Below are 16965 nucleotides of genomic sequence, written 5' to 3'. Positions count from 1 at the left end.
CCCCTACCCACCACAGGACCAGCACCGAACACCCAGGGGGGCCTGGGCAGGCACAGACTCTCCTGCTCCTACAGCAAGAAGGGCTACAGAGAGATCTGATGCTCCAGCAGCCACCATCCATGCTGGAGCTGTGAGAAAGATGCTGAGAACAACGCACAGCACAGGGATGAAAGGAGGGAGGCGAGTGGAGAGCTGCACAGAACAGAGACTCCAGGATGAAGTCTCATCAAGGAAGAAGCAGAACGACAGAAAGGACAAGTAGCATTGGCAACTTAATTCTTCATTCACCCACCGAGAAACAGAAATAGGATAATTTTTGGATGTATTTCATTTGGAAATGAGCCAAATTGGCAACTAGAATCAAAGTCTTCAAAAAGTCTATACAAAGATGTATCATACAAAATGTACAGGAAAATTCTCAAAAAAACCCAGACAGACAATACAACAAAAGGAGAGCAAAGACAGTTTGAAAGCACAGCTAACAGGTCCTGCTGCTGCTCCAGAGGGCAGAAGCAGTACCTGGACACCAGGCTAAAACACAGAATACATTACACTATATACACGACCATACAAAGATCAGCCATCCCCCTTTGGTCTAAACCAGGAGCTCTCCAGCATGAAGTTGGGTCAGTTCAAACAATCTGCTCATGGAAGCGTTTGTTACATGCTCAGCAGGGAACAACGTCCAAGGGAATGAAATGGTCAACTCTAAACCAAAACCAGGATACAGCCAGGTCACCAAGGCTACGGAGTTTAACAGTCAGTTCTTGCTAACAAGGAAGTGCTCTGCAGGCCAGAGGGGTTACTCCATCTCCGTGAAGCGAGCGAACATGGCTTTCCGCACCGCATCTTTGTACGAATCTGCCGTGGAGACACCGTAGGAGCTGCCCTTGGCTCCCAAGCCAGCTCCTCTCATTCGTACTTGGGCCTGCAAGGGAAGAGAGAAACACTTCAGCTCTGCAGCGAGTGGCCAGACCACCATGATGGCACAACCAGAAATCCCATCAATCCAGCCAGTTTCCCAAGCTTCCCTGGGGATCCCCACAGCCATAAATACCACCACAGACAGCAAGAGGCTGGAGTATACCTAACACCACACTCTCACTGGCTCCATGCTACTCTGACCCCACTTTGACTGCACAGCACAACCTGGAGCACAGGCAAAGCCAGGAAACACAGTGACTGGAGGGAGGGCAGCCATCCCTAAGGGACTGGGGCCACAGCACCTCAGCAGTCAAGTACCAAAAGGAGGAAGGCACAGCCCTGCCTCTGCTTCAGCATCCGATGGGACAAACATGAGCAGGAGCCAACATAAACAGAGGCAGGTTTGCTGTGGCTGGCAGTTTATTCCTTCAGAGCTCTTCAGCAGCAAGTGCTTCTAGTTAAAAAAGAAAAAAACAAAGGCACCGAATCTCCTCAGAGACACTCCTCTTCACTTACCTCAATGGGTGCTGTGATGCCCTGGCATTTTCTTCCCAAGCCTGAACCTTCCCTCCAGCCCATGGCCTGCAGCATCTTGTTCCCTATATTACTGTTGTCAAGGCCATCTTTGGTGGGCTGCTCGTAATTGCTGTGGGAAAAAGAGGTGAGTTAACAAGTTACCCACACTGCTCACGGAGGCAGCTGCTGAGGAGCTTTCAGATACGTACACTGTGCCTGCATCGTAGACCTTCTTGCGCTTGGGCTCCGGGGGCTCGGGGATGCCGTACTTTTCCCGCCTCTCAGCTGCTCTGTCTCTGTATTTCATCTGCACAAGGCAACTACAGTTAGCACGGATTTCAAGACACTTTTGTTCACCTTTGAGCTATCGGAGTCAGATAAACGCTGTAGACTGCAGCCCACTAATATTAACACCACCAAGAGCAGAGCCACAGACCCAAGTCCCTGGAGCACCATCTGAACCAGCACTGGGGCAGGAAGAGACTTGCAGGTTTCTAGTCCCAGTCTGGCAGCCCTGAGCTAGAGATGGAATGAGCCTTCCCTGTTAAGCCATAGCTGTGGGATATGGGACACTTCCCTCCATGTAACAGGGCAGCTCTGAACCTCGACTGGAAAAGCGGTTGGCTTACAAGGATTATCTCGAGTGACGTGTGTCAGGATAAGGAGAGCTCAACAGATCACCTGTGCACGTTTTCCATTAACTACTCATCTGCTCAATCTCAACACTGACCTCTCTCTCACGCAGCTCCAAGGCCTCAAGTTCCTGCTCAGAAAGCTTTGATCTCCTATAGATATCCATGTTTTGCTGAAACAAGAAGAGAGATTCCCTTTAACATGAAATGCACAACAGCTCTTAAATGAAGTAGTGACTTTTGGCAGAGCAACAATTCACTTGCAGATTTTCACTTTAAGAGAAATAGTTTTCCATACAGCAACATGCCTCGTGGCTTTGCTTTACGCACTGAATTATGACGACCAAGTATTTTCCTCGCCACACAGTGTAACTACCTTGTGCAAGTCAGACAGCTGTTGGTGTCGAATAAGAGCATCTTTGTTTGGGAACTGCCTTCTACACAGCAGACAAGCCATCTTCTTCCAGTCAGTCAGCTTCTCCTCCTCATTCTCCATTCTTTCCAGTAAGTCTTCATCGTTATCGCTGTCACCACTGTAGGCAGCCACAAGGCCGCGCTGAAAAGGCAAGACAGCATGAAGGGGACTGCAACAGTGCCACCACAGTTCAGAGAGCACAAAGAGGGAACACAGGCTGCAGATGTGTGTCACAGGAGGAACAGCATGCTCCCACTACTAAGGATGAAATCACAGAATGCTTGAGGGTGGATGGGACCACTGCAGGTCATCCAGTCCAACCTCCCTGCTTAAACAGGGTCCCCCACTAGCACATACTGCTCAGGACTACGTCATGATGACCCCTGAGTATCTCCAGGGAAGGAGACTCCACAGCCTCTCTAGGAAACCTTTCCAGTGCTCAGTCACCCTCACAGTACCACTTCTTTTACTCATGTTCCCCAGGGTCAGGGATTCCTAAGGGCTGGCCTTGGCAGCGAAGACTAAAACAAAGGTGTTCAGTATTTCAGCCTTCTCTGCCACCTCTGTTGCAAGGGTTCTTGTTCTATTAAGTACTGGGCCCACACTTCAACAGTACTGCAACTCAAAAGAAATACATACCACAGTGGCTGCAAGACAGTTCCCACTAGCCAAACAATACTTTTAAGTACAGCCTATGTAGAAACCTCAAAACCCAAACTGAGCTTGAGGCTAGAAAGAATCACAGCTGTCCTCAGTGTATCTGAGTCACCCAGCCTACTGCACTTGCACCACACCACTGCAACCACCAGCATCACTTTTTACAGGTGATTCCATGGAAATCCAAGTTGGAAAGCAAGTACTGGCTAGAGCTCCTCTACCATACTCACCTTTAGTGGATTTTCATCATCCCCATTTTTCAACACCTCCGGCAGGATCTGCTGTCGCTCAGACAGAGCTCCCTGGATGAGACAAGAATGCCGTGAGCAGGGAACTCTGTCACACAACCCCCCACCTCACACCACTGCCAGCACCTTCACCTTTTTCTCAAAGAGGGCAAAGCCTGCATCTGCAGCTGCTGACTCCTTCCGCTCCTCCTCCCTGGTACTCAGTGGCTGGAAGCTATTCTTGAAGTTCTCTTTCTGCTTGTTCAAACTCTTTGCCCAGCGCTCCATGTCTTTAGCAATCTGAAATGCAGAGTGGTTTGCTCACACAGCTCCTCTCAAAGCTATCAATCTCTTATGACATGTATTCAATCTCACATGCAGCTTCAGAACAAGTCAACCCACTACCTTTTATTTTTAAACCACGGGACACTGGATGTAGTGCAGCTGTTTCCCTGTATACGGTGTTCAAAGATAACGCAGCTTGCTGCTTTTACTGTACAAACCCTTCTTATCAAGCTAATCCTCTAAGTGACGGCTCAGTTATACTCCCACTGATCCTGGCAGGATTCCATAAGCACTCCTCCTATGCAGAGCTTATTTCTGCACTGCAGCCTTGCCAACTCCACCTCTCCTCAGCCCCCCACAATGCCTGCAAATTGAACGCATGCACCCCCACTGAATAACCTAGGATTTCCTTTGTCATGAAAAAGGAGAAATACTATCCCGTTCCACAGAGAAGACTTTATCCCAGTGATGATCCCATTCTGTTACCTGTTGGGCTGTTTTACTTTTAGGCTTCTCTTTCTTCTCTTTCACTTCTTTGGTGGTGGTTGTGGTAGCCGTCTGTTGGTATGTGACACCTTCTGCTGCAGGCATGTAGGTCTCCTTTTCGCCATCCCAGTACAGGTACTGCTGGGTTAAGGCATTGTAGTAATACTGCCAGAGGGAAGGATAGGCAGACAGTTAAACACCTCACAGGAGCTCAGTGTCCACGGGAGAACCCAAGCAAGCTGATTCACACTACTGCACCACACGGGAAGGCGTTTTGTAGAGTCCAAACAAGTTTTGCAGACTCCACAGAGGAGTCAAAAGGCAGAAAGTGGCTGAAGCCTCTGTCCCCACACACAGGCAGTTCTGCCCAACAGCACTATGGAGCATCTTTTGCTTCTCCCAAGAGACGACCCACCAGAGCCCAGAGCTGGGTGCACTTTGCTGGGCACTCCGCAACGAAATAGCTCAGTTACAGTGGCTGTGACAAGTGCTAATCCTATATGGGCCAAACGTGGAGGAAAATTAAGAAAAAGGAGAGAAAAATGCAGGGCTATACCAGAGGGAAATCAAGTCCCAGCCCTACACACAGCGCTGAGTTATCTGCAACATTTGGTATGTCGTGCACTTCAAATGTCACTCGTATGATGAGAGATAAGGAACTAATGGACCTTAACAGTTAAGACATGTGGGAAGAACTTGTGTTTACCTGGGAATTAGGATCATAGTAGAGCCCTGTTATAGGATCATAATAATATCCTGAAGATTCATCATATTGGTAGGTGGAAGTATCAGGGACAGCTGTAAAAAAATTAAAGTGTGGGACATGGTCGTTCCAGACGAATTCAGACAGGTATCTTTCTACATTTCAGGTAAAATTCGGAGATTATAGCAGCCACGACGGCAGACATGTCTGTAAAGGGCTCTTAATCACCCGTGCAGCCAACACTCTCCAGGGGCAGCTTCACCATGACACGGTCATGGAGCACTTGGCCAAAGCCGAGTCTCTCTTGCTACAGTGACAGAAACCTGTCCCCAAGAGCAGCTCCCGAGCACTTACCGTACTTGGTTCCAGGCACCACGCCAGTCGGAGGAGCCGCCTGTGCCTGAGTGCTAGTGGTAGGTGGTGCTGATTGTGTCTGAAAAAAACCCAAACCACAAACCTCAATTAGAAAATCTGTCACCAAGAAAACAAGGACAGCGAGCCAAGGCATGAGCAGTGCACCCCACACGTACGACAGCTAACTCCTCCTCACCAGCACGCTTGGCACTCACCTTTAGCAAGGAACAAAACCATCACAGAGAAGAAACGGCAGGTGACTTAGGACCACAAGCACTGTGACTAACCCATGGACACTCAGAAGCTTTGCTGTACCACCCACTTTAAAAAGCAAAGGCTACAGCTAAGCCACATATCCCAGGCTTGGAAAGCAAGGGCTCATCAGTGCTGTAATTACCGGAGAGTCAGGTGAGTTTGTCTGCTGATTATACAGCTGAGGACTCTGGGACACAACTGCTGCTGTGGTGGTAGTGACCGGAGCTCCTGCCAAAAGAGAGCAGCAATGCATAAGCCAACTAATTTGTAAAACAGTTCTGCATCCTAGAGCTAAAATTACTTTGTTTATAGTTTCAGCCACTAGTTCCAGCTCCAGCAGTCAAACAAGGCAATAAACGTTCAACAGGAGATAGATACACAGTGGGTATCTTCTACCCAGACAAGGAATAGTTTCCTTTTCAGGAGGCAATATTCTGCTCCCAAAATCAGCAGTTCCTGGCCTCTACAGCTGTTAGTGCTGAACATCTGCTAGAGCTGCTTACACAGCTCTCATAAGTTCAAGGCCTTTGTCAATAGTCTGAAACTGAGGCTTCTCTCTAATCTTGCACCAGAGGTTCCACTTCAACAAATGTGTTACAGTTCTCTACTAATGCATCCTCATTCAGACATCCTGAGAGCAAAATAAACCAAGTCTTCTTTTACACAGCAAAATAACATAAAAGGCTGAGGCAAAATACTATCACTACTGCAAAATTATCATTACAAACAACTGCTTCTCAGATGCAGGAAGCACTACCTGATATGGTAGCTGTGTCTGTGTCCAACACTCCTCCTTGATTTTGGTAGTACTGTTGATAATCCTGGGAATACTGCAAAGGGAAATGAATGACAACACAAGGTGAATAATTTGCATACCCAAATTATGACAACTGGTTAGAGCACGATCTCTCCTACTAACCTGAGCATACTGTGAGTATCCATCCTGTCCTGACTGGAGGTAGCTGTAGTCAAGGGTGCTGCCCTCTCCAGTCTGTGGCTGAAATTCAAGAGGGTAATTTTTTTCAGGGACAGCTAAACTACTTTATTAAAGAATTTCATGCACCCCACTGCCTAGGCTCCAAATTGATTGTGGAGTGGATGTGTCATAGCTGGATCTACCATTAAACAGTTCAACCAAGCAAGTGGCCAGCAGGGCAATTCCATGGGCTGCATTTCAATTTTCAGGAAAGCAAGACTATGAGGAACAGTCTCCAAATCATACCTGAGTGGATGACCACTGAGCTGCAGCAATGGCTGTGCTTGCCACAGAGAAGGCGCTGACTCTGTTACCATCTGGGAGAAGCAGATCTCTGCAATCACAAAAATCAGGCACCTGAGTAAGTACTGCTTTTTTCTCAAGTGTCTCCCATGCAAGGAGGTGGAGTCTGCCCCTCACACATGGATTTCTTGGCAGTTATAGAACATTTGTGATGGAATGAATGAGCCAAAACACTGCTTGGCAAGTAAAGGAACTTCAGGTTCATTGTTGTAGAGCCAGTAACAAGTCAGGAGGTCTCCAAGGAAACAAATGTGCTGTGCACACAAGCAGTTACGGTGTTATCTTCAGAGGACTGGAAACAGGGGTGTGGGGAACACTGCTTTCACTCTTCTCATACACAGTGAGGAGCAGGATGCATGCAACATGAGTGACTCAAGGGAAGCAAAACTGGAGTTAGAACCAGCTTAATAAAAGTCTGGGTGACACGAAGAAACCATCCAATATAAAGGGAAGGGGTGGGTGTATAAATAAAAAAAAAAGCAAAAACTAAAAGTGCAATTGACTGCTATCACAACTCACTTTCTGGCACTCTTTGCAAAGTCAACACCAATTGTTTTGCCATCAATTTTTAACGGTGGCTGAAGACTTTGTAAAATCTGTAGCAGTTGAGAAGCATCCTACAACAAAAAACACTCATTATTATGAAAGGCAGTTTACTGAGGGGGATTCAGAAGTTCCCCAAATTCCACCTTTTCATGTACAGCCACTGAAAAGAGCTAGAGATGTAAAAACACCTCTACCTCCTCATATTACACACAGGCAGAAGAGCACAGTGAGACCTATAACAGCCCATGTGAAAATACTGAGCATTTCCCTGGGTCACTAAATATTAAATACATTCCAAAAATCTTAGCTTTATCAAGATCCAAATTACTCCAAACAGGACATCAGCAAAAACTGAGATCAGGCACCTGGTTTAATCTAACCATCTGCTTTCTGCCAACTAAAGCAGGTCCAAACAGATCACACTGCTGCTCGAGTCTGGTGTACAGACTCACGGAACCATTTAGGCTGGAAAGGATCTTGAAAATCATCGAGTCCAACTGTTAACCCAGCATTGCCAAGTCCACCACTACACCACATCCCTCAGTGTCACATCCACCTCCAGGAAGAGAAATTCACTGCCCTTCAGGGACCCCATGCCAGCATGAGACCTCCCTGAAACTTAGGAGGCTTTTATTGTACCTCACTGCCATTTCCTGTATTTCAATTTATGGCTGTTGCCTATTGTCCCATCCTTATGTATCCTTGAGAATATTTTTCTGCTGTCCCTACACCCTCCCACTGGATGCTGCCGAAAAGAGCAACATCTGCCTCCTCCTCTCTTTTCAAGCTGGAAGAAGCCTAATTCCATGCACCTGCTCCCACACCGTATGCCCCAGATCTTACAATCTGTCAACAAAGTACAATCCCACACCATTATTTTTGCAATCCAAGCACAAAGCTAAGCTGCAATCCAGAACAGCACTCTGCTACAAAAATAGCTTTTCAATGTGCTCCCAACATCCCACCACGTTCTTTCAAACTGCAGCTACCTATCATCAGCTTTAACACACTGTATCCACACCAAAATTCCTTGAAGGGGGCCAGTCCTTCAGACAGCTCAGGGCTCTGAATGCTGCAGGGAGAGGAGGAGGTTAACCAGCTGTTTCTCTCCAGAACACCAGTAAGGTCCTCACCATGGCAGAAGACAGCTGCACAAATGCAAAGCCTCTGTTCTGCTGAGTCTGCTTGTCTTTGATAAGACGAATATTATTGACTGCCAGAGATGCATACGGAGACAAGGCAGTCATGATGGATTCCACTACTGTGTGAGGAGCAATGTTTCGGAGAATGATGGCTGAGGAGAAAAAGTATGACATTAGCAGTGCACACCATGGCTTTGCAGAGTGTTTCAAGTCCTTCAGCTGGCAGGCTGAGGTACAGGAAGGATTTTTAGTACCCATGTTTACATTTCACATTCTAGAATAAGTCAAAGATCACTTACTATCACAGTAATAATCCACAGACTGAACAGCTTCTGCTGCTCCAGGTGGTACCTCCTGTTCTGAATCTTTGTAAGAAGAGAAAATATTTCAGTCAGGACATGGCTCATTCACTTCAAGCTCAGTATTTCATAAGTCAGTCTAGAACCTACACAAAACTCTGCTTCCTACATAGACCAGAAAGCTTCCCACAAAACCAAACACAAAAGAGATCATGATAACGTACCAAATTTGTCCGCTCCACAGCGGAAGCATTTTAGCCTCCTTCTGAAGTTGTAAAGGCAGCACTGTGACAAACAAAAGAAGCCTGGTAAGAACTTGGATAATTTTAATAATGCTGCATTTGCTGTATACTAAAAAAACCCCTGACATTCACACAAAGTAACACAACAAAGCTAAACCCACCGGAATAACCCAGAACATTGAAAGCCCCCCCTATTTGCACCACAGCTGCTTTTCAGAACATCCCAGCTACTTTCTCCTTAGTCATCCCAAGTTACTTAACTGCGTGGTCTTAAGCTTACAATCCCAGCATAGTGACTACTATAAGAAGCACAATGCTGAAAGGGAGCACATGCTGGAGAATAATTTAACTTTATGGGGAGCAAGAGCAGGTTTGATTCAGGTGTCACTTTCTTTAAACAACTGAGCAAGTGGAAAGCTCTAGAGCCAAGACAAACCCTCCCATAAAAACACGTGTTGTACCTTGTTGCAGAGCCAGTCCTCAAATTTAGGCCTTGGGTTGCTGTAGTGCATTGCAATCTGCTTCCCTTGAATCACCAGCTTTTTCTGCAAAAAAAATGGTTTCAATTATTCCTGTATCAAGACACACATGTCCATTTTCCCATGGTAGAGCACCCTTCGGAGGAATCAGTGCTCCTGAATTAAATGGACAACATATGGGGAGGATGTGGAGGACAACCACCGCCACCTACACCCTGCCCATCCAATCCTGCAGAGAGGAGGACGAGGGCAGTAAGAGAATGGGATGTGGAGCAAAGATAAACGGAATCAGGGAGTGTTGAAAAAGCTGCCAAACACTAAACGCTGACATGGAACCACAAAGTGTCTCGAAGGAGACAGTCCTAATCTGCTGCGTTCAGATTAACACATTTTTAGGAGTCTCTTTGCCCCCACATTTCTATTCACTTCTGGTATAGCACTGAGCGACTTTTTAAACATGTCCTTAGGTGACTGCTTCACTTCGTCCCCTACTCCAAACACCCCAGACTTTTTAACCGCATTTGAATTTACTTTTCCAAGCACACTTCAGAAGTGTCCCCTTGAAAATACAGTAATTCCTCCCAAAGGGACCCTGCTTAGACTTCTTGAAGGCTGGATTACAAGTGCCATCAACTGAAACGTAACTCAAGAGTGGTTTCATTTGACTATTGCATCAGTTCAATTGGAAGCCTGCACAAGAGGTTTGTGTTCTTCATTCAGGCAGGAGCTCTCCAAAATGAGTAACTAGACTGCACGTGAAGCTTCTCCAGGGGTAGGAAAAGTTCATAATGCTTTCAGCACGTCCTCTGACTTCAGAGGAGTCAGGAATTTACAGCTATTAAGAAGCCTTGACTCTTAGCCTCACGCTTTGCCAAGCGTGGGTATGCAGAATGACCTTTCAAAATATGGCTATCAACATATTTTGGTCAAACAGGTGGAAGCACATCTGAGGAAGTGCATATTAGAGGCCACACCCCAGACACTGCAATGGCAGAACCATTTTTATGGCAGGTTGGCTTTCTGCAGAGGTACCACAGTGTCAGGACCAGCGGCTTTTCCGATAACAGGGTCTGACACAGATCTAGCATGTAGCATGAACAAGGCTCTCACATTCTGCACAACTAAATAGGGCAAAGCCATTGCTCCTACCGGCAGGAGGGAGGGTTGGAGGGCCCAGCACTCACTGGATGTGCACACATAGAAACAAGGCTGCTGGCATAGCTGCAATACATCATTCTGTCATCTAACAGTCAGCAACCCGGCTGCTGGGGACAGGCTATGTTTTCCCTACTACTAAGGTGGCTGGTTAATGGAGTGAATTTGAATATATTTCAATAATATGCATCAGTACAGCTTTGTATATATTAAAACAATCAATTTCTGAAAATATGCTCAGCATTCATTTCTTGATATTAGTCTTTCCCCTGCAGCCACCTGCCCTAACTGAGCAGCATGCCAGGAAAACAGAATTTGAAAGCTGCTCTCTGGCTGGGGAAATCACCCATAGCGTGGGACATACCAAACACTATTCCAGCACAAGGTGTACAACAAATTTCATTTGCTGGAACTGCCATGAATCCTATTTATAGTGCCATTACTTTATTGTAACATGAACAGAGCAGAAAAACAGCAATTATGCTGTCATGGGACCACTGCATCAAATATTCAAGTGCAAGAAAAGTCAGTAATTTGATGCATTTGCTCACTTTGAGAGTTATTTTTAAGTTCTGTTGTTAAAATAGGTTATGAATACTCAAAAAAGTAGCGAAAGCAAGTGAAATTGTTTGCAGTGCTACAGGAAAATCTCATGGGAAAACAAACCAGAGGATTCTTACTGCATTTTGGCTCCTTATCAAGTCATAGTAACAAAAAAGCCAAAATACAGAGCCTAACAGATGTGAGAACTCACTCTCTGCCTAATTTATTTGCAATGAACATGCTTTTTCCTCTAGAAGAGCCAGTTCCCCCTCTTAAACCAGGGTAACAGATTAGTGCCAAGAACTGACACTTCTCTTTCAGGGTTAATACCAATGTATCACAGACATGTGGTGCTTTCTCTGACAACAGAGAATGAAACGCCAAGTGGAAATAAGCTAGGATTCTCTAACAACTGCTAACCAAATCTTCATGAGCCAATTAAATGGAAACCAAGTCATTTAAAACAATGGCACCTTTTACTAAAGTAGAACTTTTTCTCCTAGTTTTACCTTGTATGTTACAAATTTTAATATATACAAAGCTTTTATTCTTTTAAATCACTGTTATGGAACAAACCACTCCTTCCACCTCTATTTTTTCTTTTTTTTTTTTTTCTTTGTTAAACTGTACAGACTTGTTCCATTTTCAGGAATATCTAGACTTGGTGAGTGAAGCAACCTGATTGGCTTCCATCCAGCTGGTAGCATCTTGAAAGTGATAAAACTCCACGAAGGCGAAACCACGGCTTACACCTAGAGACAGCATTCAGATATAGACGGGATACTTGTGTTAGTCAGTTCCTTTAAAACAGGCGAATCTCTCTCCAACTGCTTCATTACTTCATGACAAAGCAGCTTTACAAATGCGACGTCAACTGCTGGGATCTGCTCGTTATTTTGCCATGGCAAGGAACCAAGCTGCCTTAACTGGCTACATTTCACTCGATTTGAATCCATGTTTAAGGGATACCATGCAACAGACTACATACTATTAAATGGGTTTATACTATTATTACTTACCAACACCTGTTAACAAAACCCCCTGTAGACAGACTTCTTTTAACATGTTGACCAGCTATCTAAGTCTTCCAAAAAGCCACATTCCTTAGCCATGGCAAACCTTTCAGTTTTTTGGGGTTTTTTTATTGCATGTGCTTGCAGTTTGGGGACAATTCTGGATACTCTTTTGGGCTGGGGAAGAGGAAGGCGATGTCAAAAACTGGATTAAGAGCTCTCACCTGTCTTTCTTTTCATCAGCCTCACGTCTGCAGGCTGAGGACCTTCAAAGGACTCAATAAGCTCGCGAATCTGCAGGAGATTTTGATCCAACAGTTAAAATTTTCGTAACTTGATGGGAAATAACAGAGGTCACAGAAGTAACCTACCTTGCAGTACCATGCAAGAGATACACAAAACAATGTTTTCAACACTATCTCAGGGACAAAGAAAATGTTTACTGAGAACCCAACAGGCGAATGATGAGCATCCAAGTCCACATAATCTTTTGCTACATGCTAAACTAACTGTAATCCTCACTCAGGACAGTGAATCATCCAGAATCTGAATCCCTATGGTCTTGTGTTCTAGGATTATCTGGACAGTATTTGGCAAAGACTGTGCATGATCCCAAGTTTTTAAAAAGAACTCTGCTGGTATCCCTCTCCCTGCATGTCTAAATACCCTTCACTCCTAGCAATGACAAACAAGAAGCCTGCACTGCAAGGCTCCATGATGAATGTATTCCTAAGCCTCATGCTAAGAATCTCATCCTCTCACAGATCCCCATCGGTTTTTCAGGATAAAGTAGATTTGTGAAGAACGTATCATCAAAGAAAAAGCTGAAGAGAGATCAGTTCTTCAGCTGTAACAAAGCTGCTTAGGCTGCAGCACAGGCAATGTAAGTCACTGTGCAGAGAGGCATGGAGAAAAAATAAACACCAATTTTTAAATTCTAGAACAGAAAACAAAAGGTTTTTCAGCAGCTTTCATAGAATTCAAACTACATTACATGCAACAGGGCTGCTCAGCAGAATCTCAATTTATCTAAAGCTGTGCATTTATATGATGACTGGGAATAATATCAGCAATGAAAGTAGATTTATCTTATGAAAAATGTATTTAAAAAAAATTGTGTACACAATCAGAAGCACTGTTAACTTAAGAATTCAACTGTAATTTCCAAGATGCATTGTCTACATGCTGCATCCAAAATTAAACATTCATATAAATTATGTTACAGTTATTGCACAACTGTAGAGCTACAATATCAGTATCTCAGAAACAAGAACTGTTCTAAAGTGTTCTAAGTGATGTCTGACTGGGCTGTCTCATTTGTATGCAGGAACCTATACTTGATTTCAAACACTCATGAAAATATTACAGGAATATATTGTGATTAGGAACCCTCAATATCAGGAGGGTAACAAATAACCAAAACAAAAAAAAAAGGAAAAACTATCCATTGTAGAAATGGTGCAAAAGTATTCTCTGTGCTAGCAATTAATGCATAAACACATCGACGGCAGAGGCAGAGTCTGACTGAAAACAAACTGGGACAGCTCAGCTTTTACCCCTCAAGTAACAGTTGTGGGCTTATAGCTTGGTAACCAAAGTAACCCAGCAAGAAAAAAAAAACCTAAAAAATTATCATAAAGAAAAAAACTTTAACGCTTCAACATCTTTTTATTAAAGAAATTAGACAAGCAAGTACCAAGCTCGTCAGTACTTGCTCTGTCAGCTCGGCAGCAGCCATTTTGACTCCCACAGCTGTGCCCACACAAAGCAGCTTTGTGCGGGGCTGTGCTCGGCTAAGGAGCTCGGTGACTGGGTGTGACCCCATCGGTCACAAGTTCTGGCCTCGATAAAGACCAGAAAAACTGGTGAGTGCCACCTCATTGTCTCTGCCCCCCTCCCCCAGCAACGGGGAGATGTGCAAAAAAAATCTGCATCCTCCCTCCCATACAGAAAAGCAGGAAAGAGCAGGTAGTTTAAAATCCACTCTTAGGGAAAGCATCCAAACACGCGTGAAAAAACGAATATTCATGGGTTGTTCCGTTTGAAAAGGACTGGTTAACATTGAACTGACCTCTGTTACTTAACACTGAGAGTTTAAATGCTTTCAGGACTCAAAATGGCAGCGCGACGGCGCTGGAGACGGGCCACCATGATGCAGCGCTCAACAAAATGGCAGCAGCCGCTCCGGCACGGCCTTGCCCGGGGGCAAGGCAGGCACGGCCCTGCCCGGCTACTCACATCGTTCTCTGTAACCGTGATGGGGAGCCCACGCAACATGATGGTCTTGCTTTCTTTTTCATCGTTAATATCGTTCCTGTAGTCGTGCTCTCCGTAGTCCCCATCGGAATGGTATCCGTCCTCTGATTTGTCGCTGTTCCTGCGCTCCCGCTCCCTCTGGAAGCCAGCGCCCAGGATTAGCCACCGCGATTCCCCGCAGCGTGTCCCCACAGTGCCACACGAGCGGACGGCGGCACGGACACCGGCCGCTGCCCGGGGCTGGGCCCCATGGCCTCGGGCAGCGCTCCAGGATCAAACCCGCTCCCGGTGCCCTCCACCCCGCAGAGCCCGGAGCCCCCGCCCCGGCCCCCGACCCCGCTCGCCCGCCCCGCTCACCTCGGGGCTATCGTAATCGCGGCTGTCGTAGTCTCTGTCATAGTCTCGGCTATCGCGACTGTCGTAGTCTCGGCAATCCCGACTATCGTAGTCCCGGCAATCGTAGTCTCGGCTGTCCCGGCTGTCGTAGTCGCGGCAATCTCGGCTATCGTAGTCGCGGCAATCGCGGCTGTCGCGACTATCGTAGTCCCGGCAGACCCGGCTGTCTCGACTATCGTAGTCCCGACTGTCGTAGTCGCGGCAGTCTCGGCTATCACGGCTGTCGTAGTCTCGGCTGTCGTAGTCTCGACTATCGTAGTCGCGATAGTCATCATAGCGGTCACCGCGGCGCTCCTCACTGGACCGCTTGTAGTCATCTCTCCGCCGGCTGCGGGACTCCCGCTCGTCGCGGTCCTCCCTCTCCACGATGGAGCCATAGCGGCCGCTCCGCTCCGTCCTGCTCACCCTGCGGGGCACAGCGGGCCGAGCTCAGAGAGTGAAGCGCCCGCCGCAACCCCCACCACTGCCCGCCTCCTCCCGTCTCCCGTCTCCCCTCGCCCTCCCGCCACCGCTCACCGCTTGTCCGAGCCCATGCCGCCGCCCAGGATCCGCAGGCACCCGGCACAACACTGTCCGGCACCACACGCCGAGCACACCCGCGCAGCCCCTCTCACTGCCTCGCCACAAAATGGCGCCGAGAGGACCGCCCGTCTTCTACCCAGCAGCCACCTCGCGCGCCGACTGGAAGCTTCCAAGCGGAGCGCAGGCGCAGCGGCCGCGCGCCGCAGGGCACGCCGGGAGGTGTAGTTCGGGGGTGTGGGGGCCCGCTGCCGCTGTTAACGTGCGGTCCGGCCTCCCTCACTTATGGGACCGGGATGCTCAGACCCCCGTCCAGCTTGACCCTGGACACTGCCAGGGATGGGGCAGCCGCAACTGCTCTGTGAAACATGTGCCAGTGCCTCGCCACAGGGCATTTCTTCCTTATGTCCAATCTAAAACTGGTGTCAGTTTAAAGCCATTATCCCTTGTACTATAACTACACGCCTCATCCAAAGTCCCTCTCCGCCGACTTGGAGCCCCTTTAGGCACCGGAAGGGGCTCTAAGTTTCCCATGGAGTCTTATCTTCTCCAGAGTGAACAACCCCAGCTCCTCCAGCCTGTCAATAGCTAAATAGCTGTGGTGGCCTGCCATCCTTTTGGGGAGCACCTGCCTCAGTAAAACTGAATTGCTTCTGCCCCCAGTGAAGGACGTGGGGCTGTACCCCCACCTGCACTGCTTGGGCTCACGTGGCCAAGCCCATGAGCTACAAAACCACCAAGACTTTGGCCCCAGCAACATTGTCCTCTCTGTGTTGCCAGCACAAAGGGCAATTCTGCCCCCTTCCCATAGCACCAGCATTAGTCCCCACTCCTGCACAACTACTCCTGCCCGGACCCACACTCCTCGGTGCTGGCAGGAGCAGGCAGACGTTGCTGAGAACCCTTCAAACCACATTCAAATGCCAGGGTGCAGTCAGGACCTCCTCCCTGCCTGACCCTCAGCCCTGAGTGTTTGCTTGGGACCCAAGAAAAGACATTTAACACACAAAACAGTGCCATCTTTAACACTTTCAAATCAGTTTTCTTAGTTTCAGAGCGTGGTGGAGTGGGGCTGGCTGGAGGGCAGGGTGGTGTCAGGGTCACACCTCATCCAGGGACTGCTGGGCAGAGCAGGCAGTAGCAGAAGGCAGTACAGTCAGAACAGGCAGCACAGGTAGAACAGGCAGCACAGGTAGCACAAGCAGCGCAGGCAGACAGGCAGTACAGTTGGTACAGGGAGTTACAGGCAGCACAGGCAGCACAGGCAGTACAGTTGGTACAGGCAGTGCAGGCGGTACAGGCAGAAAGGCGGTACAGACTGTACAGGCAGTACAGGCAGTGCAGGCAACACAGGCAGTGCATGCAGTACAGGCAGTGCAGTCTGTACAGGCAGTACAGGCACACAGGCAGTACAGGCAGACAGGCAGTATAGTCAGCACAGGCACACAGGCAGACAGGCAGTACAGTCAGTACAGGCACACAGGCAGTGCAGGCAGTACAGTCAGCACAGGCACACAGGCAGTACAGGCAGGCAGTACAGGCAGACAGGCAGTATAGTCAGCACAGGCACACAGGCAGACAGGCAGTACAGTCAGTACAGGCACACAGGCAGTGCAGGCAGTACAGTCAGCACAGGCACACA

At 47.5% G+C, this 16965-nt stretch overlaps 1 protein-coding gene across 1 annotated transcript; it reads right to left on the bottom strand.

Annotated features, from left to right (window-relative positions):
- Positions 1-305: 305 nt before the first annotated feature.
- Positions 306-15462, bottom strand: RBM5 (RNA binding motif protein 5). Its single transcript, XM_069028368.1, has 24 exons — positions 15321-15462; positions 14766-15210; positions 14391-14546; positions 12377-12446; positions 11818-11891; positions 9424-9507; positions 8945-9005; positions 8721-8786; positions 8413-8573; positions 7253-7350; positions 6677-6764; positions 6374-6451; positions 6212-6284; positions 5597-5682; positions 5200-5278; positions 4849-4940; positions 4143-4307; positions 3525-3671; positions 3375-3446; positions 2449-2628; positions 2171-2245; positions 1650-1747; positions 1441-1570; positions 306-928 (listed from the first exon to the last, which is right to left on the bottom strand). Exons 1-24 carry the CDS (start codon positions 15335-15337, stop codon positions 803-805), a joined length of 2721 nt encoding a protein of 906 aa, XP_068884469.1. The 5' UTR covers positions 15338-15462; the 3' UTR covers positions 306-802.
- Positions 15463-16965: the final 1503 nt, after the last annotated feature.

The sequence above is a fragment of the Aphelocoma coerulescens genome, chromosome 12 (assembly GCF_041296385.1).
Source record: "Aphelocoma coerulescens isolate FSJ_1873_10779 chromosome 12, UR_Acoe_1.0, whole genome shotgun sequence".
Taxonomy (NCBI): domain Eukaryota; kingdom Metazoa; phylum Chordata; class Aves; order Passeriformes; family Corvidae; genus Aphelocoma; species Aphelocoma coerulescens.
The sequence above is the reverse complement of the archived record's forward strand: the minus strand, read 5'-3'. Positions and strand labels throughout refer to the sequence as shown.

What these genes read in the sequence shown, in the direction of transcription:
- RBM5 (XM_069028368.1), bottom strand. An exon ending in CTCAGTGGTCATCCACTCAG is followed by an intron (nt 6,452 to 6,676) that starts GTATGATTTGGA and finishes CTTGAATTTCAG; the next exon opens with CCACAGACTGGAGAGGGCAG. An exon ending in TGGAGCTGCGTGAGAGAGAG is followed by an intron (nt 1,748 to 2,170) that starts GTCAGTGTTGAG and finishes TGCCTTGTGCAG; the next exon opens with ATGAAATACAGAGACAGAGC.